Genomic DNA, 20,931 nt, shown 5'->3' with positions numbered 1-20,931 from the left:
AACTTCGGTGGATTATCGTGTAGAGAAAGTATCTAATGGACCCGGTTCATGATATTAAAATGTACATCAAACGGATAACAGTCGGAATCGGATCATGAGCCTGTGGTTCGTGCACCGATCCAAGGATTGATAACATTTCAGTACCCATTCAATGTTTGGGATCAATAGTTAAACAAGAGATTAAATTAATTTCGTATTTATCAGTGGAGCGAAAAAATAGTTTGGGGCTAATCATGGTTTGGTAAATAACTAAACGCAAGCTTAAAATTAATTTCGTTAGGTCAGTTTTTCACCTTATTAAACCAAGTCAGGACCGTTCCTCGTCCCCCGTCCAACTGAATGCTGGGTATGTTAATGCATAATTTACTTACGGACGTGAAAAGGTAAAATTAGGGCTTAATTGCACTTAAACGCCCTATAGTTTCTCCTACTTTGCACTTATATACCCTCACTTTTTTTTGCGGTTCTTATATACTCTAAGTTTTTGAAACTTCCACTTAAGTACCCTTAATTATGCTGACTTGTTGATATTTAAGTGTCAGTTTTAAAAACTTTAATTTATTTATCTGCAAGCTTTAAAAACTTCAGGCACATAAGCGCTGCAAAAAACGAATTGGGGTACATAAATATAAGTGAAAGTTTTAAAGTTTTAGGGTATACAACTGTTGCCGAAAGCAAGTGGAGGCGTATAGCTGCAAAGTAGGAGAAACTACAGGGTATTAAAGTGCAATTAAGCCTCAAATTAAATGAAGTCGCTGCCTTCGCTGACCTTGTGACGAACTTCTTAATGTTCTGCCTAATGAGTCGGAACAGAACTGCTATTGCCTCCATCGTATCTTATAAAATGTCATTTTCGTCCTTCCATTTCTGGTTCTGTAAATTAATATTTGATCCAACTACTGTACTTTAATGGGACATAAATTCCTTTATCGTTGTTGTTGCGCTCAATCATGGTGGTAGTTGGATCCTATTAATATGACACATGTATATTTACCAATATGAGGGGAAAAAAACTTTGTTACAGGGATTCAAAATATGAGACTAACAGGAGACATGTGAAGTGTCCTCGTAATGAGCTGGATGACCAGCTCATTACGCAATAGGAGGGGGACACCTCATGTCCCCCTGTTAGTCCCATATTTTGGGTTTTTTAGGAATTTTTCAAAAAAAAAAAAAAATGGTAAAGTAAAAGTGTTGCATGAAAAGAGTGTTGCATGACTATTGACTAGGCATTAATCCTATAATCATAAAAATGAGCCCCTGCCAAAATTCCTTTGTAGAGCAAACAAGTTTAAAGAAGGTTAGAGAAAGGCATATAATATGGGTTTATTTATCATATATGTAATGACATTAATTTCTTATTTTCTATCTCTACGACCTTCATGCACTACGAGCATTAAAGATGCTATGATGAATGATGAACTTGCAGATTAAAAAAGTTCGAAAGAAAAAAAAAATTCAGGCTAATGACCATGGGAGTATGTATAATGGTTAAGCTAAAACAAAAATACAAATACTTATAAATAGTTGCAGCTTAGTCTGTGTTCAATCAAACATTTTGTGCCTATAATTTAACATTTTCCTTTTAACTACATTTATCATCAGCGTATCTTACTTGCAGGTTCAAATTCATGATTTGGTTTTTTATTTTTTTTATTTTTTTATAACCACTTCAGCAAGCTTTCTTCTCATTAATTTGGCAACAAGCAAGCCACTTCGTGTCTCAGTTATGCGCTAAATCAAACTTTGATGAGCATGTGCTATGTGACAATTTGATTTAGGAGTAATTGCACATAGAACCTCAGCCGTATCACATTTCGGAGCTTTTACCCCTGTAATTTGATTTTAGCAGACGAAACCTGTTGATGTTAAGTAACTAAACAGTCAATATATCGGGGTGCGATTGAGGATGGGCCGCTCACTTCTTCGAATATCCGGTTTTGAGTCTAGTAGTTTTAGCCTGCACAAGTAGAAACTCGTGAGAGGACGGGGCTGGTTTCCCCGTTATACATCCGACGATCAAGTCAGCTGGTGAACTTGAGTGGGAAAATAAAGAACTCCGCGGGTTATTTAGTGTAGTGCAGTGTAATATGCAGATATTGCTTGGAAAATAAAGATCAGATGTCCAAAAGTCCGATCAGATTGAAAAAAGTTCAAGATCGAAGATCTAAGACCGATCCCTTTAGTAAAGAATAGTACCTTTTATTTATAGTGGTGCTGAAAAGGGTAGAACAATCACTTCAACCGAGCACAGGAAGGCGGTAAGCAGGTATGATCTGGCGGCCGCGTCAGCACCTACTTTACACGTGTCAGTCGGTGAGTGGAGGAGGGATCACCTCAGCATTAAATGAGAAGCAATTGGAGGCATGACGTGGTCCGATGAGTCATGAAAACTATCGGGGCTAGAGGTATGATGCGTCTATCAAGCATTAAATGTGATGCTGACGTGCTGTTAGCAGGAGAGGCTCGAGGTTGAAGTCATACTCTAGCTTGATCGGGAAGTAACACTTTTTAAGTCGACTTCACAAGGCGTCAAATAACTAGTCGAGTTCGCTCGTGATGAGTCATCTTCGACGAGAGAACCGACAAGTAATGTCATTCGAGTCGACATAAAGAGATGTTGACTCGACGGTCGGCTACGTCGGGATCTTTGGTTGTTTTAACCACCAATTTGACTTGAGCGGTGCAAATAAGAGGGACACATGTCCATTATTGACAAAGGACCATACTTAAGCGACTGAAAACACCATAACAAAACTCCAAGCGAAAATTTTGAATTCTTTTACCCCTCGGGGGCCATTCTCTTTTCTCCGAGGTTGGAGGAGTCAAGATATTCACTCGGGGCTCTATTGTCAAAATCAAACAAAAGACGCAATGAGCATAATCACTTCTAAAGTGCAATTTCTAAGTGCAAGCAACCCTTTGATTTATACTTACTCATAGCAAAAGCAGTTGAACATGAAATAAAAGCAAGGAAAATTATATCAAAAATTGGATTAAGTTGAACAATGATAAAACTTGGCTAGATTATACCCTCTCATTTATACACCAATCCTTCAGCCCCTAATAATAAAGGGGTCAAAGTCAACAATTTCAAGGCCTCAAAGCAAATTCCTCAAAACACAAAACTTGTCAGCTTGGATTGAGAAACATTAAGACCCTTTCGAATAATAAAAATGAAAACAAGCTCAATACTGTATAATTTCATGTTCACCACTGTTTTTTCCCTTTCCTCTTCTTCTTCACACTGCTACTTCCCTTTGGGCTCCCACCATTTTTAGCAGTAGGGCTCTCGCTCGTCGATCCACCATTGGTCTCAAAAATGCCCGACTGTGTCACACTCTGTAACCAATCGAATAACTCTTCCTCTGTCATCGACTCGTCAATGTTAACATTGGGCATCGGTTTGCTGCCTCTTTGGGATGAACTGGCTCCCTTTGTATTGCTACTGTTGTGCTTCGAGCTTAGATTTGTGTTTACATGGAAGCTGGCTCTGTGGGTGTTTGCAGGACATCTCATCCCCTGTGTGAACACATTAAGTAGATGTCTGATATCTAACTGTACTTAAGAAATTGTTGGAAAATGAAGAGGGTTAATTGAACATAAATCCCCTGTAATTTCTATGTTTTGGACTTACTAGCCCTGTAGTTTCATTGTTGCAGATAGACCCCCTGGGTTATTCTAATTTTTTTTATTTTAAATTTTATTAACCTAGATACACTCACTAATTTCACCAAGAGGCAATATCTGCCAAATTTTTACCAAGATAAGAGCGTGAAAACAATTAAACTCAGGGGATCTATTTGCAACCATGAAATTATAGGGGTAATAAATTCAAACATCAATAGGGGGGGGGGTCTATTTGCAATTAATCCTAATGTTACCTAAAATAGAATGGCAGATCTGATGTCTGAAACTTTACCCTTTTTGTTCTCATTTTAGACTTGATACTCTGTCGTTCAAATTAACCTAAATGATTCCCAAAATTTCACCAACTCTAAAACTTTAGTGTCCTCCGTCACATGACCTTTAAATATTTTGTTTAAAAGTCATCATGTGAATAACACGTGATATATTTTTCGACTTTTACCCTTATTTTAAAAGGATTCCCCTTTCGATCCCTTTCTTTCTTCTTCAGCTATTTAACATAGAATCCATTTACAACATAAAAGTCTAATTCATTTCTTCACTTGTCCCAAACACATAATCGAGAAATTTGCTAAAAAAATTCTCATTCCTGATTCCCGTATGGAAAGGTGAGGTTCATTTAATACAATGGTTATTGGTCTATCTCTTGGTAGCTCATTTAGGAAAATGAGCAACAAACACATACTCATGTTTCCGCATATGGACACACGCACACGTACACACACACACACACACACACACATATATATATAAATATATATATATATATATGATTCAATTCCATGTAAGTTGTTAATACATTATCATTATGTGCATAATCTGTTTTATTCTTCATGATCTTCTTGAACGAAGAAATAGTAGAAATATTTTTCGTACGACATTGCTTGTCACTTGATTCTGGTCCAAAGGAGCCAAGTCTACACTGATATTATTAACTCATTAAATGTTAAATGCGCAAGTCAACATATGCAACTTTTATAGGTTCTATTATCTATGCATTTTATCCACATCAGATTCATCTCTCTTGCTGATCAGTGTCATTCAATATTTGACAGCAAGAAATTACAGAGCTATTTTTTATTTTATTTTAAATAACACAACCTGAGATCGAACTCAAGACCATGGGAGCCATATTGGAACCTCTAAACCATTCGAATCACTACCGGTAGGTTAATTACATAGCTGTTTAGATAAAAGTTTCCTCCACGAAAGAGAGGAATGACTAGCTATCCCACACATTCATATACTAGTCAAGAAGCGGAAAAAAAATAAAGTAAGACTAGTTCGCTAAGGATTTGGTCCTTGACACTTCGCAGATCACTACTCAATGGCACATCTGAGGTTGGTAGCATGGCCAGGCCATCCTTCTCACTTCCCCTTGAACCCTTTGCATGCCATTTAACTTAAAATACCTACCTGTGAACCACTGAACCCCCACCAGTCAACTGATCATGAGATTGTGAGAATCCATCAATATACCAAAAATAGAGAAAAATAGAAGTAATGTAAGGTACAAAAGTAAACAAGGGCTTAGCTGTTTGTCTTGTGCTTTTGGGGAGCTAAAATTTGGAACCTCTTTTTTTAGCTTGTACAAATACATCACCAAGCTCTCCTTACGTTGTTTTAGTCTACCACTTGGAATAATACCTAGAATTTACCTAGATAATAGAATACATAGAGTGGTCCTTTTGAAATTCAAGTACAAAACTAATCGATGGTTCATTCAATAGTTCAGCTTTAAATTCCAAATCAAATAAGAAATATGCTCTTCAATGTGATGGCTAACTTAGGGTTGTGACTATCTTGTATATATCTAGAAGATTATAACATCTTTCTAACATAAACCACCCAAAAGAAACTAATTACATGAATGGGAAAAGAACAATGATATACAAAAACTTAACCATGAAGCAAAAGAAAACTTAACCATGAAGCAAAAGAAAACTATGTACCTGGCAAATGAACCATTCAGTCACGTTGTAAATTCTGCCTTCGGCACAAACATATGCACATGGTGCATCCACCTGGAACATTATGTTCTTGTTAGATGCAAGACAATTATTATCAATCACTAATTTTAAATGTCCTAAAATATAAAGAATCTCAACAATGACATATTTGGCACTAAGGTGTGCAACACATAAACATAAAACTTAGCCAACATAAGAACAATGGATATTCTTACACCTTATATATGTAGATACCTAATAAACATTGAATGAAAAAGAAATGCAATAAATTGTTTTTACCTTTTGCAGTAAACCAAACAAAAATGGGCTGGCTGATTGTTCAAGCCATCCATCACCATCTTTAGCTTGATGAAAATCATTGCAATCCTAGATAAGGGGAAAATTTAACTGAGGAGCACTAATACAAATGAACAAGTTTCATAAGAATTAAGATCAAAACAAAAGTTGAACCTGACACCATCTTGCTTGGGATTTAGATCTCCCTGTACGAGTCCACTTATGAAAATTACCACAATTCTTGCAAGCTATTCTTCTTGATTCTTCAGGGTTGCCTTCATCATCAGCCTCAAAATGAGTGGAGCCAGGACCGAAGATGTTATGCTTTCCAGTCTGCATGACAAAATTTAGCCACCTTTGTAACATAGGGATATCTATATAGTTTCTATATTAATGAACTCAAACAACTGAGGGATACACTATGGCTTTGAGCTAAATTAGCCAAAGAAACGGACTGCATGAATCCTTTTTCTCCATTCAATGTCGTTAAGTTAAACTAACAATTACTATGTCCTTTCTTATTACCTCAATCCATGTTTCTTCAGGTTTACTCGTAGTTTCCTATGCATCAATAAGAACCACCTTGGACAACATACTTATTGGTTTCTGCATATGTGTAACTTCTCAATCGATTTGCCTTCAATTTCTCAAGGTTTCGAGCTACCTAAAGGCTATAGCTTCTTACGAATCCACTCATTCCTTATCCTATCTTTTAGCATATAATAACTCTCCTGTTTCAACATTTTGGACAATGGTTTCAAGCTAGATTAAAAAAAGAAACAGACTACATCAATCCTTTTTCTCCATTCAATTTGTTAAGTTAAACTAACAATTACTATATCCTTTCTTATTGCCTCAATCCATCTTTCTTCAGGTTTACTTGCAGTCTTCTATGCGTGAATAAGAATTACTATATCCTTTCTTATTGCCTCAATCCATCTTTCTTCAGGTTTACTTGCAGTCTTCTATGCGTGAATAAGAACCACCTTAGCTCCTGACTAGCATACTTATACGTTTCTGCATGTGTACCATCTCAATCAAATCGCCTTCACTTCATCAACGTTTTTAAAATGGATCCACTCATTTCTTATCATATCTTTTAGCATATTATAAAACTTCCGTTTCAACATTTTGGACATTTTTTTTCAATTCCCAATGTTCAGATCCATAGTCATGGTCATCTAGGCATCCTACAAAAGTTCCCCTTCAACTCCATGTTTATGATCATTGATCACATGATACTTTTTCCTCTAGCTATCCTTCTTTAACTCTAAACATCACTCCTAATCTCATGATAATGATGGACAATAGGACCTAAGTAAAAATGATCATTCTAAGGTATTCCCTCATTCTTCTTGCAGCTTCACTAGAGTGGTACTCCATTCTGTTGTGCTCAATCTTATCCAAACTTCACTAGATTTACACTCCTTACTCTCTGTTTTCGCTCTATTGATTCTAAAGTGTTTAGAGTCTAAAACTTATCACCACCTTCATACTTTGATAATTATTATTCATCTGTAAATAGCATGCATGACAGTAATTCATGTTAAAGTTATTTAATGACTAAGATAAGGACTTGTATCTTTCCTTGGTGTATGCATATGGTGATAGGTAATAGCTTTGTCACCTTATTGTTCTCATGCAATTTATTATCTAATACATATCTAATCTTAATCATGTTAATGATAAGTTAATAACAAACTACTAAACACCTTTCTTTTAAAACCTACCACATTATCTCCCCATGAACCCTATCATAATCTTGAACCTGTATGCAGAATGCAGATCTCATTTCTTCTCTCCATATCTCTTCATCCATGGCCTTCATAACTGCATGGCTTCAATGATCAACCCCCCTTCAACAAATTGATTCCCAAACACCATATCCATGTTCTTTGCACAGTGTATCTTCCAAAGTAGGACCATTTGTGTCACGAACTTAACTTGACGATAGTACGTATATCTTTGTCTCTCTTTATCTTATATATAGATGCCAATAAGATTCCTTCATCCTTTAGGCATTTTATCATTTGATAGTTTTACTGATAGCCATGCTAACTTATCTTGCCCCCAGCGTTTAACAAACTTCAAGCATATGAAGTCCAATAGCCATCCTTTTCATTTTCTTTAAAGCATCATCTATACCAATGAGCTTAATTTTGCCACGATGTTGTAGTTCTTAAACTTATTGGTTCTATATTACGTTCACCTGAGTGATTCTTATTAAACAACTAAAGAGTAGCTCCTCAAACTTTCTGTAGCTTCTTCTACTTTTTACAAGGATTTTTTTTATCTTCACACTCTCAATGTTACCCACAAGTTCATATAAAGCTGACAAACGTTTTGGTCCAAAAAGGCATGGTATGGAACTGACCACAAGTGTAGAGGTGAAGAAAGAGAGGTACCTTGCTTGAAGCACCTTGGAACCTTCGGAAATAGTTCAAAAGCTCCTCCCTCCTTAATTCATCATCATAAGTTTTTCGTTTCAATGTATCTAGCAGAACCTGCATACAAGAATTTCATAATGAATAATGCAGGGATTGTTTCCTTGTTCACAAGAAAGTAAGTTCTTCACTTTCGCTGAAGAAAAAAGCTACATGAAGTATACCTCGTATGCATTTTGAAGTTTCTTGAATGCCTCTGCAGCTTTCTCATTACCCATATTTTTATCTGGATGAACCAGCATAGCCTGGAAAACCCATTCGTGGATATAAATAGTATTTCTGACTGGAATCAGTGATTATGATTGAACATCTGAATGTTAAAAGTTATACAGAGAAAAGAGTATCAAACGTTTAAGGCAAATTACCTTCTTTCTATATTCCCTCTTGAGCAAAGATACATCTACGTTCTCAAAGCGGGTGAAGCCAAAAGCTGAATAGTGATCATTGCAGTTCAACAATCGAAGAACTTCACCTTCAGAAGTTAACTCTGCATCACATCCACTAGTTGAAGGAACAGCTGAGCTTCTGGAAGCAGACGAATCAACAGATGATGAAGAATGTGAAGGTTCACCATAGAAATGTCCTGCTCCAGTAGGAGTTTGCTTATCTTGTTCTGAAGAGTAATAAGATCCTTGTCCTTGCTCATTAATGTTGTTCTTTAGGAAGTATGCAAGAATATCACTCGATATAAAAGATAGGTTCAATCCCAAGAGTAAACCAAGCCACCCAACATAGCATTTGGCACAATACACAGAATATGTTGTTGTGATCAATAGTGCAGCTCGTTCATGACTCATAGCAAATGAGCTACCTGCAAATGTAGAAGTTAGAAGGTGTTAGTCTACAGTGAGCGTACTAGATAAATACCAATCCAATTCCAAGAGAAGGTAACAAAAGTGAACCTCCAACACAAGTGATAAGTAGTGTTGTCCAAAAGCTTCCATATAGCCACAAACTAATCGCTGAGAATATTGCAAGGATCAAAACCCCTAGGGCCAAGCCAATAAATAATCCAACAACAGCAGAAATAACCTGCATAAGGTAGAAAGAAGTAAGCTTAAAAAAGAAGTAATGAATCTAATGATAGCCAGAACAATGCAGACGAACAGCCAGATATAGATCATGACATTCAATATTTTGCAAGTCATAAGAAGCACTAATTTTCAAAAAGACCATAACTAAATCAAAGAAACCAGTTTACTTCCAGTAATATATACATAGTTTCTTACTTACAGCATATGCATTTTATCCAAATTGGTGTCTGTGTGCGTGTAGAGTCGAGCTATGCCACTATTAATTGTATCCAAAATATGGATATTATCAATCCAATTTTATAATTTGGATCTCAAAAGTGAAAATGAACTGTTAGATATGATATTTTACACATTAACTATCTAGGAACAAAATTTTGAAGGATTTCAGCACATTTTAACAAAACAAAATGTAGTCAAAACCAGTGCTTCAAAATTTTCACAGAAGTTGCTAAATTTTTTGCTCCTTAGACATAGTTAAAAGACAATGGAACAATTAAAAATTTTGTTTCTAGATGGTTCATGTGTATTAAATTGCATCCATTACAAATTTTCAATTTTGGAATTGAATTTTTAGATTTAGATTGGTAGTCTCCACATATTTTATACCATAGTCGCGCAATTCCCTGGACCCCCCTTCAAACCGTCATATAGTTCCTACGAACCAATTTCCGATACATGAATCAGTTCCCAAAAATTAGCATACCGCTTATAAGTATGTAGTCTCCACATACATTTTCAAGTCGATTCCCTCCGATACAAGAATCAGTTCCCAAAAATTAGCATACCGGTTATAAGTATGTGATGCGTAAAGTCTTCTAAGTGTACATGCGCAAGATGCAATGCGACATGCGCAATCAAGTAAAGGTCAACAGACAATAGAATTTATGTGTCAATTACTTTACTATAACTAAATACCTATGTTATTAATTTTGGATATATATGTTATTAATTTTGGAAGTCAAAAATAGCCCATAGATGAATTTTGTAAGTGATGAGTACAGAAGTTTAAGCTCACACAGAAAAAGTTTTTGCATCATTACGCCTAAGAATTTCCACATACATGTATACTTCACAAGTGAATTTGGAATGTCACGATAAATCAAACAAACCTATCTTCTTGGCCTATATTTAGGTCAGCATCCTGTCTCACCCAAACTAAAACAAACTTAGACAAAATTCCACATCTTGATACCTTCTGCTCTTAAACAGGAGTTTCTAGACTATCTGTTTCTAGAACATGCAATACTGTCAGCTAAGGTGTACCTCTTAACTTTTAAATGTTCATTCGGACCTACCTTGAGGCTTGTCGCCAAAGAATCATGAAGAAAATTAAATAATGACTATATATGAGATGCTTTTGCTATCCTTTAAACATATAATGTGCATGCCAGAATTTACATAGAAGCTGCAAAATAAGGAGATAAAGCTTCTTAACTATACTTATAACCTGAAAGGAGAATGAAGAAGAAAAACAATATTGCAATGCAAGCAACTGATAAAAATAAAAACAGCAAGAACTAAAATGATTTATATATTAGCAGAATGAGGCAGTTCTATACCAACCATGACAATGAGAGCTTTTGTAAATCCAACCATTGAGACAATCGACAGGATGCTGCACCAAATAACTGTAAAGAAGGATGTTGTACCCAAGCGCAGTAAAGAACTAATACCCCGTATATTGCAATCCAGCCAAACCACTGACAGAAGAAGTACCAACTGTCCAAAGTGCTTAATCCATGTCCAAATAAATGGATATACATGTTTGATTTGAACAAGTATGTAATCACGCCCGTTGCAAATATACATTTTGAAAATTAAAACTCGCGGTTTTTGCTGCTCAAGCCATCCATTGGCTGCAGTGAGGACATCTAAAGTGAGAACTCTTAATCTCTGACCAGCCACTGTAACTGAAGACCAAATATGACCTGCCATAGTTTCCATAGACAAGCCCTCTGACATGTAAATATTTGGATTATGATTGCTTCCAAATAGTACTTCATCATTTTGTCTTCCTTCACTATCCTCATTTTGTACATTGCTCAAGGATTCTACTGTTTGTTGAGGTTCAGGGGTCCCAACTGACTTCTCTTTGCAAGGAAAATGCTGTTGTCGCTGCTTGTTCTTGTTTTTCTTACTATTTCCAGAGATTACCCTTTCTCCGGTGTCAGCAGTATTTTGACTATGAACTTTTGACTTTTCTTTCTCTAAAGAAACATTCTTATGTTGGTTTCCTTTTCGAACCATGATATATATAAAACTGACAATATATGCTGAAGAGAGTTGTGCCCAGTTTCAAACTTTAGACAAAGATTGATATACATCCATCCATTCAGTTTCCAAGTGAAAGATTTGCATCTGTAAACCCAGATGACGATTCATCATGCAAAAAACAATGTAAATAAGAAAACCATATCTAGCAATAAAATATCATTAATCAAAAATTCAGAAGCAGTAGAAGGTAACCAACTGATTCGTTTTATCACAAATTGTCATTATAGTCAGTCATAATTTGTACAGAGACAAAGTTGGAAATGTTGAGACAAACCTTGCTAAAAATCTATACTATACTAATAAAGTAACAACCTGGTTGCATATTTTTGCCACTTGGCATTTTAAGGGGTCTAATATTAATGACTAATAATCCTTTTATCCACCATCTCATCTTAATCCACTACTCTCAGCGTCTTGGAAATCTCTATCCTTTGACCCCCACCAACACCCAAAAAAAATAAATCTCTTTCATTCTTTCCCAACATTTCTAATATACGTACAACAATATTAACTTAAATTCCGTACATCGCATGGGTAACAACTAGTTTTCAATATAACAATGCACTGGGCATGTAAAGTTGAGAAACGATAAAATCTGAGGACTGCTTATTGGCAAAAACCAAATATGGACAACAATATTATATTCCTTAATGAAATCAGACTCATAGTCTAAAATGGGTGCAGTACATCCACAGATATTATAAGGTTACATTATCTGCTTTGGAGGTTCTAAACCAATGCTTATCACTAGGAGTTACCAAAAGACTGGAATCGGTCGTATACTCAACGTAGATGGCTTTTGAAGTGGTAAAGTCATCTTTCACTTCCTGAACTAAGTCCACAGAAAGGAAGGTCTTAAATGAATCAGTAAGCCAAGTCAACGAAGAGATACGCCTTCAGTTTGCACATCTAGTCACAATTAGACACTTAACACTGACCATAGGGACATGGACGACTGTTTCTCCTGTGAGATTCATGTCCTTATGAAAGTTAATTTTAGTTGCAGTTTTACCTAGTTAGTGGCTGCAATAGCGAAAGAATACCCATACCTGATCCTGGACCTAGACACAAACCCAAAAGAGAAATAGATAGAAACCATGCAAAATTCTCTGTTCCATGTCAGAGCAATCTTCCTCACTGAAGGAATTTGCACTTTGTGATATAATGGAAATGATAGGGAGAGCATAATTGAAGAAGAAGAAAGTTAACTGCCATTTGTCAGCTGTGCACACGATGATATGTTTTCTAACAGACATTACAGACCCACTATGATTCATTTTGATACCTAGCTACAACCAAACAAAACTTAAGCACAAAATGCAACATATTGATACCTGAACTCACCTAACCCTCTCCAATTCACTACTTACCCCTTTCTAAACTCGGATAACCAACATAATGATTCTTTGCCTATTAACTTCAACCTAGGTATCACATATCAGCAAATGAAACACTTGGCTTCTGTGTGTTCGACTCAATCATTTAACTCTTCTGAGAAATAAAAAATTTCCTTATGGGTTTAACATGTGTCTTTAGCGAAATACTGGGTCTGATTCAATTCAACATTCCTTGATCAGACAATCCCAACGATCAAATAAAGATGTACGATAAGACATTATTAACAAGAACAACCAACAAAATAAACGTGGTGACAAAAAATTCTTTCGGATTTTTCATTCCCTCACAGGTCCGGAACAACGGTTTTGCCTTAACTGAGTCAACTCCAATGCGATTTGGAAATCATTTTACCAAGCAATTTCTTTCCACACAAGCAAACATTACTCCTCTAGCATGCAGATAACTCTATTCCAAACCACAACTTCCTCACTGACAATCTCGGATTTTGTTTTAGCACCAATCCTGTCAAACTGTAAAAACTTCCAAGGGTCCCAAAATTTTCCCCAGAAACTAGCAAACAGTGAATAATTTCACAGAATCCAGAAGCAGAATGAAACCCAAAAAATCCCAAAGACCCTACTCGATTCGTCAAAATTCACAGTTTCTAACAACTACCCAGATCATAAAACCGCCCAAATAATCAAACCCAGGCGCCAAATCAACGGGTTCCATGCATAAGTACATACCCTTAAATTAGGTATTTCGCGGACAAAGCAGACTGCGGTGAAATCTAGCCAAAGGGGAAATCAATCGAGACTGTAGAAAGAGCAATACCTAGAAACCGCGCCCAAGATTGACGCAAGGTGAAATTTTTGCTTTCCATCAAGAGTTTTGGCCCTTTTGGGGGACTGAAGAGGAGAAAAAGAGCGGACGGGAAATTAAAAAAGGGGACTTTGTCTCCTGCATAAAATGGTCTCGATTAGTTTGTACATATCTATTTCCCTGTAGCAGCGCCACATGGGATCATCGCAACTGTGCAAGTGGGCCTCGCCCAATTAGATTCGATGGGCTGTCAACTTTTGGGCAGCGTTTTTCTGGTTTGAGTGGAGATCATGGTTATTTTCAATATTCTATTAGAGTTAATTGTGGATGGACTTCCTTTAGTATGCGAATAGAACTTTTTTTAACAACTTTAAGGGGCTGTTTTGGTTGGTTTCCTAAAAATAAAGAAAAGGAAAATGATATATGAAAATCAATAAAATATTATTTTTATTTATTTCTATCCTTAAAACTTATCATAACATCTAATAAAATATTATTTTCATCCCGCAACTCATCTCATATCATCTCCTAAAATAAACCAAACACAAGAAATGGGTCACATCATCCAACTCATCTCATCTTCATCTCATCTCATCTTTAAAAATCATATGCATCATCCAATAACATGGTGACAACTCATTTCTTATATACCGAAATTCAAGAAATATATAAAACAAGACCGAAAAAAAGTTTTCCCCTCATATCTATCCCATAAATCTTTCATATTTTCAACTAGTCCTCAAATCATTAGATTACTATTAGATTTTTCAATTCTTAAGTTATTTTAAAAGTAGTATCCCCAACCACTCAAATTAGTATTTTGAAATTATTTCCTCCAATTAAAAGCAGAAGTAACAATAAAGAGCATTAATTTGAAACAACATATTTTTTGGTCACGCACTAGGCTCATGACATATTAGACTTTTAGCGGTGTTACTTTAAGGGTTTAAAGTGAAAATTATTCAAAGGGGTTTAGTTGAGAAAAGAAGTTCAGTGGTTTACGTGTAAATCCCCTCAAAGTTAAGGGGTGTTTCGTGACATTCAAATAGATAAGGGGTCCATCTAATAACGCCTAAATAAAGGGGGGTTTTGTGAAGTTTACCCATGACTCGTTGGGGGCGTTTTTGTCAAAGTTACCTCCACCCTGACCCTGGTCTTCCCCGTTGCCATCCATCGATTTCTTCTGTTAATCCTAACCCTAACCCTAACCCTAACCCTAATCGCGCACTCTCCAGTGATGAACGAGCAGCTGAATCCGGTTCTCACGGTGAATTCTATATATCTTTTCTATCGAATAAACCCTAAATATAAGAATCTAATATAGAATTCAATTAAAGCCATTATCTTTATGTTCATGTAGTTTGACATTTAAAATTGGTATTCTGAATGCAATTTAGTTTCAGCTAACTTTTTTTTGCACTTTGATAATCAAATTGATGAGGAAATGTGGGTTGTTAGGGGAAAAAAATGTGTTTACGGTAACGTTGAGCTAACTGATGAATTTAAACAAAACCCAATTTTCTTCCTCACCCTTTATTTGATTTTCCTTTTCTGTTAAAGTGTTTCTTGCTTTCTGTTAAAATTGCCTGTTAATAGTTTGCTTATGTCAACAGCTTTCAGTGTTTCCTTTGAGGGAAAGAACCTCCTCAAGGTTGGAGCTTGCTTGACTAATATTGAAAAGACCGGCGTCTTGTTTATAGAAGAGTTGAGTGGATTGCAAATTTGGTTGTGGTAACTGCTATGATTTGCTAAAATTCACAATGCAAACAAGCAAAGTTCCGGAAAAAGAAATCATGTTTTGACTCTAGTGGCATGCTTCATAACAAAGAACGTTGACAATTTGAAGCTTCACGGAAATCTGTGATTTTGAGACTATGACATGAAAATTATATTCGCTATTCCATTATTTGGCTTATTGTTCTCATAGTATTGTTAAAGCTACATTTGTTATATTCTTTTCTCCCCGTCACGTGAATTCCAAATCACTTAGTTTTTAAAACTTTTCCTGTTATTACACTTAGAAAATTGTACATTGTCCAGTCTCGTCAGTTTAGATAAAAGTATCATCAAACATAATGCACAATGTGACTTTATTCTGCATACCATTGCCATTCATTCACAACATATGAAAAGAGAGAAGCATTTAATGTTGATAATTTGTCTTAGTCTATGGTGATCAATGACTATGTGTCACCTTGAGGAGTTCTCACGCTGATTACTACTCCATCGCACATATCTTTGATGGTAAATAATTTATACACTTGTTGCTGTGTAAATTCACCACCATTATCTCTCTAGGCATTATGCCATAAACTTCTGTAAACCAATAAAAATGTGCTATCTCTTTTATTCTCTTTACATCTCCCAATCAACCATTTCGATAAGGAATAGCTTTCAAATGAAACAATGATGCTCAGAGCAACCGGAGTATGTCTTGAATAAGGCTTGGGAATTTACTGGGTTCATTCTGTGTCTACTAAAGAATTGCCTTCTATCTCCACTAGTTTTGACCATTCTAGTAACACTTCTAAGGCAATATCCCTTTGGTGTTCACATGTCCCTTCACGTCCCATGTTTTAATTGCTAAAACTTTTCTTAATTATGTCTTTTGTATTATTTTCTCTTGCTGATCAGGAACTCTCAAATTGTCTCATATACCATTAAATTCCACAATCTGCTATGATAGAATCATATACTTTCAAACGCCGTCCTGCTGATACAGATATAACACATATTTTCCACATTCATAGTGATCACTAGTAGTATGCCTGTCCAATGTTTCTATCTTTTAGGTTTGATCAATCTTCAGAGGCAAAACACTTAGTTACCAAAGGAATTATTAAGTCTCGTACTTTCTGACCTTTCTTCCAATTTGTACTTATTTACTCATATACACCGTCAAGATTATTCTACTTGGTTGAGATTAAACTATCACTTGTTCTAGCACTGATACTGAAAAATTCTTGAGATAAGAGGCAAGTCAGTTAATTGCAGAGACACTATGAAAGTTTGATTCTCTACATTCTTCCCAGTTGTAATTGTTTTACTCTGGTTATGTGTTGTCCTCTGGTTCATATTCCACAGTCATCTGTTACTGAGCCCACAAAAAGAAAACTTTTGTTCCTGCCCTGAAATTAGATATTAAATAATGGTGGACTGGGAATGAAAACACCTTTCCTTCTCCCATCCATTCTTTATTGTGTTACAGAATATCGAATTCTGAAATCAAGGAAAGATACTGAAAAATAGAATTTCTAATAGACATACTTTCTTATATTTATCAGAGAAGAATAGAGATTTATGTTGCGCGCAGCGGAAATTTCGGCAGCACTTCGGCAGCACAACAAGAGAGTCAGGTCGCAATAAAAATTCTTGTTTCTCAAAGGGAACAAGAATTTAAAGCCTAATATCTCATCAAAGTGAGATATTAGCTCTTCCTCTCGTCAGCTCTAGGACTGCGCGTCGAGGGAACCTAAAAGCTATTACAAATCACACAAATAGCAGTACAACCAAATTTTTACGTGGTTCGGCAAATTGCCTACGTCCACGGGACAAGGAGGGGGGAGATCCACTAATAGAGGGAGAGAATACAAATAGGGTTTATAATTACTCTCAAACTAAACCCTCAAACAAACTCTCAAATCCCTCACAAAATCTCTCTCAAAAAGGATGCACAAAAAAAAACCCCTAAAAGAAAAGCCTCTTCTTTTCTTTTCTTTTGCACCTTCTCTGTAGCCGCAAAGAAATTCGCAGCCGCCAAAACTTCACGCGCTCCCGAAAACCTCCTGCACAACCCCAGGAACAATATTTGTTCCTTTATATAACCGGAGAATCATGCGGTTTGTGGCCAAAAAATGAACTTGGGCTCACGCGGAAAAGCCCACGAACTCTATTCTCTCACTCGTAAACGAATTCATGGGTGGCCCCCACACCCACGTGATCACAATTCTCCACCTCGGTAAAGTTTTTTCAAAACTGAGCCGACACCAAAGCAATCAAATATCCCACTTGTTGTGTCTAGTACGAACGCAATCCACAACAAGTCGAGAACCCGAACAAGAGTCCAAACAATCTCACCCCCATCAACTAATCCAAACCGGCTGCATCAAATATGCTGCCTACGTATCCTCTTGCCCAAGGAATCAAGCCGAACGTAGTTCATCCAAATGGCCGCCAACGGCCTTAACAATTACGAATATGCAACAAGTTTCGACAATGATCAAACTTGTTGCTCGGAACCACCTTAGTGAGCATATCCGCCGGATTATCCTTCGTGTGGACTTTCACAATTTCCACATCGTCATCTTCAAGAACATCCCGAACGAAGTGATAACGAACGTCAATGTGCTTCGTCCTCGCATGAAAAACCTGATTCTTCGCCAAATAGATAGCACTCATGCTATCACAATGAATAGTGACGGACCGCTGCGATATACCAAGTTCCTCCAAAAGTCCTCGAAGCCAAATAGCCTCCTTCACAGTCTCCGTAACCGCCATATACTCTGCCTCCGTCGTAGACAAAGCCACTGTCGACTGTAAGGTGCATCTCCAACACACCGGCGAACGGGTTAAAATGAACACATATCCCGTCGTAGACCGACGCTTATCCAAATCCCCGGCATAATCCGAATCAACATAGCCAATGCATAGCTGTCCACCTGTAGTGTCCCGCTCATAAACCAAACCAACATTGAGCGTACCTCGAATGTACCTCAAAATCCATTTCACAACGTCCCAATGACCCACTCCTGGATCATGCATGTATCTCGATACCATGCTTACTGCCTGTGACAAATCTGGTCTCGTACATACCATCGCGTACATCAAGCTTCCAACCGCGCTCGCATATGGAGTTTTCGACATCAACTCACGATCTTCAACTGACTTCGGTGAAAGACCAGCTGAAAGCTTCAAATGAGCTCCCAATGGTACACTAACTGGCTTCGTATCCATGCTAACATGGAATCGCTGTAGAACCTTCTTCAAATAAGCCACCTGTGTCAAACAAATTCTGCCCTTCTTCTTGTCTTTGCCGATCTCCATCCCTAGAATGCGCTTCGCCTCACCCAAGTCCTTCATCTCAAACTCATTTGAAAGCTGAACTTTCAACTCATCTATAGCCGATCTGGAGATAGAGGCAACCAACATGTCATCGACATAAAGCAACAAATAAATGTACGCACCTCCTCTTGCGAAAATACACTCAAAGATCAAACTGGCTCCGAGTATACGAATGACCAATCATAAAACCATCGAATCGCATATACCACTGTCGAGGAGACTGTTTCAAACCGTATAACGATTTTTTTAATCTGCAAACCAACTTATCTTTTCCTGCAGCTCGGAATCCCAATGGCTGAGTCATATATATTTCTTCATCAAGATCACCATGAAGAAATATCATCTTCACATCCAACTGATCTAACTCCAAACCATACTGTGCCACCAAAGCTAGCAGAATCCAAATCGAAGAGTGCTTCACCACCGGAGAGAAAACCTCATTATAGTCAATACCTTCCTCCTGTGCATAGCCCTTCGCAACCAACCTAGTTTTGAACCTCAATAGTACCCTCAATGCCCTCCTTTTTCGTGTATACCCACTTGTAACGAATTGCCTTCCGCCCCTTTGGAAGCTCAACAAGCTCCCATGTATCGTTCTTATGAAGAGATTCCATCTCCTCATGCATAGCTACCTGCCACGAATCAGCCTCCGAACTCTGCTCGGCCTCTCTGAATATAGTAGGCACTAACTCATCGATACTCTCCACTGGAAGTGCATACGCAACTGTGTCGGCATACCGTGCTGGCATCTGTATGTTTCTCCTCTGTCTCCGAGCCGCAATTGAATCCTGAACTTGAGCCGTCGGTTCTTGATCCTGCACATTTGTACTCGTATCCTCCGTGTCACCGTCGTGCTCGCCTGGCGTCACCTCAGTCGGCACCTGCATGGATACTGTACCATCTGGACAATGTGGAGCTGCATCAATCTCCACCACCTGCGATGTCACGCCCCGCTTCCTAAAATACCAGGGAATCGGAACGTGAACAAGCCCGTGACGTATTAGATCGAGAAGAAATATACGCTTTTATTTTTTTTTCTTTTCTTCTCAATCCAATACGTTAAGCGTCTGAAAATAAATACAAAGCGAAGTCACAGGTCCCCGATCAAAATCAGTAAGAATATAATGAACAAACTCAGAATAAATAATACATATCACAATGGGATATCATCCAAGACATAAAATACGGGTCAAACATGTCCTTATACAAATCTGAATAAATGAATGCTGAAGAGATACAAAATACATTGATCAATTAGAAATGGAAGGTAGTACAAAAGAAACGGATGACCAATAACTAAGCTTCAGCTTCTTCTGCTCCGTCTGCAGGGCTCTCCTGCTGAGAATCCTCTGGCTCCTGCTGAGCTGAACCTGTTCTTCTCCTAAGTCTGACGTACACCAGAGGAAACAGGTGTACGTCAGGGTGCATGGCACACGGCAAGACCCCACAAGAAAATAGAACGAACGAAATTCCGATACGAAAAACGATACGATAACAGAAACAACAAAAGAACATACAACTGAAATCCACAAATCAACATGAAAACACTACTAAATCATGATAACATAAAACATCCAAAACCGATCAGGTAACGAGATCATGTCGCTAGGAATCAGTCTAAACATCCAAGTGACAAGGTCATACAACTAGATGGAATTAATACTTAAAAATCTACAACATGAGACGTAGTACGTCGAGCGAAATAATCCAAACAAGGAAACCCTCATGTATATACCATATGTCTCAAATTGTAGATAATTAAATATTAACCCCGATCTATGTATGAAAAGAAACACAACTGGCCTACATCTCATAAGAATCATACTTAGCCAAGAATCGAGGTCATGTAACTAACTATTTCATCACTCATCTCAAATAATCAACAATCTCAATATCCCTGCTCCTCAGACCCACCCCAGGCCGAAACAAGACGCTGGCGCGAGCCTGGAAAACAAATAATAATCTCGATATCACCTCACCTCAGACCCACCCCAGGCCGAAACAAGACACTGGCGCGAGCCTGAAAAACAATCAATAATCACAATATCACATCACCTCAGACCC

The 20,931-nt window shown here is 37.3% G+C and overlaps 2 protein-coding genes across 5 annotated transcripts in view; one reads left to right on the top strand and one right to left on the bottom strand.

The window, feature by feature from the left end:
• On the bottom strand, nt 2,997-13,934 carry LOC109841691 (dnaJ homolog subfamily C member 14). 3 transcript variants are annotated; one of them, XM_020410637.1, is made up of 10 exons: nt 13,731-13,934; nt 10,936-11,730; nt 9,241-9,370; nt 8,704-9,149; nt 8,503-8,583; nt 8,300-8,398; nt 6,069-6,227; nt 5,898-5,984; nt 5,601-5,672; nt 2,997-3,522 (listed from the first exon to the last, which is right to left on the bottom strand). In XM_020410637.1, the coding sequence occupies exons 2-10, from the start codon at nt 11,617-11,619 to the stop codon at nt 3,211-3,213; spliced, it is 2,070 nt and encodes a 689-aa protein (XP_020266226.1). In that variant the 5' UTR covers nt 11,620-11,730; nt 13,731-13,934; the 3' UTR covers nt 2,997-3,210. The 3 variants fall into 3 exon arrangements, with proteins under 3 accessions (XP_020266226.1, XP_020266225.1, XP_020266227.1); XM_020410636.1 differs by having other exon boundaries at nt 13,819-13,934; XM_020410638.1 differs by lacking the exon at nt 13,731-13,934 and having other exon boundaries at nt 10,932-11,255.
• Nucleotides 14,933-20,931, top strand: part of LOC109843568 (octanoyltransferase-like) — an 18,995-nt gene continuing 12,996 nt past the window's right edge. Inside the window, exons 1-2 of one of the 2 annotated variants that reach the window (XM_020412509.1) lie at nt 14,934-15,073; nt 15,420-15,510. The gene's annotated coding sequence lies outside the window, so the exon portion shown is untranslated. Of the gene's footprint in view, nt 15,074-15,419; nt 15,511-20,931 lie in introns of both variants that reach the window. The other variant, XM_020412510.1, reaches the window with a different exon arrangement.

This window comes from Asparagus officinalis, chromosome 5, assembly GCF_001876935.1.
Source record: "Asparagus officinalis chromosome 5, Aspof.V1, whole genome shotgun sequence".
Classification (NCBI taxonomy): Eukaryota; Viridiplantae; Streptophyta; class Magnoliopsida; order Asparagales; family Asparagaceae; genus Asparagus; species Asparagus officinalis.
Note: the sequence above shows the minus strand (reverse complement) of the source record. Positions and strands in the feature narration are given on the sequence as shown.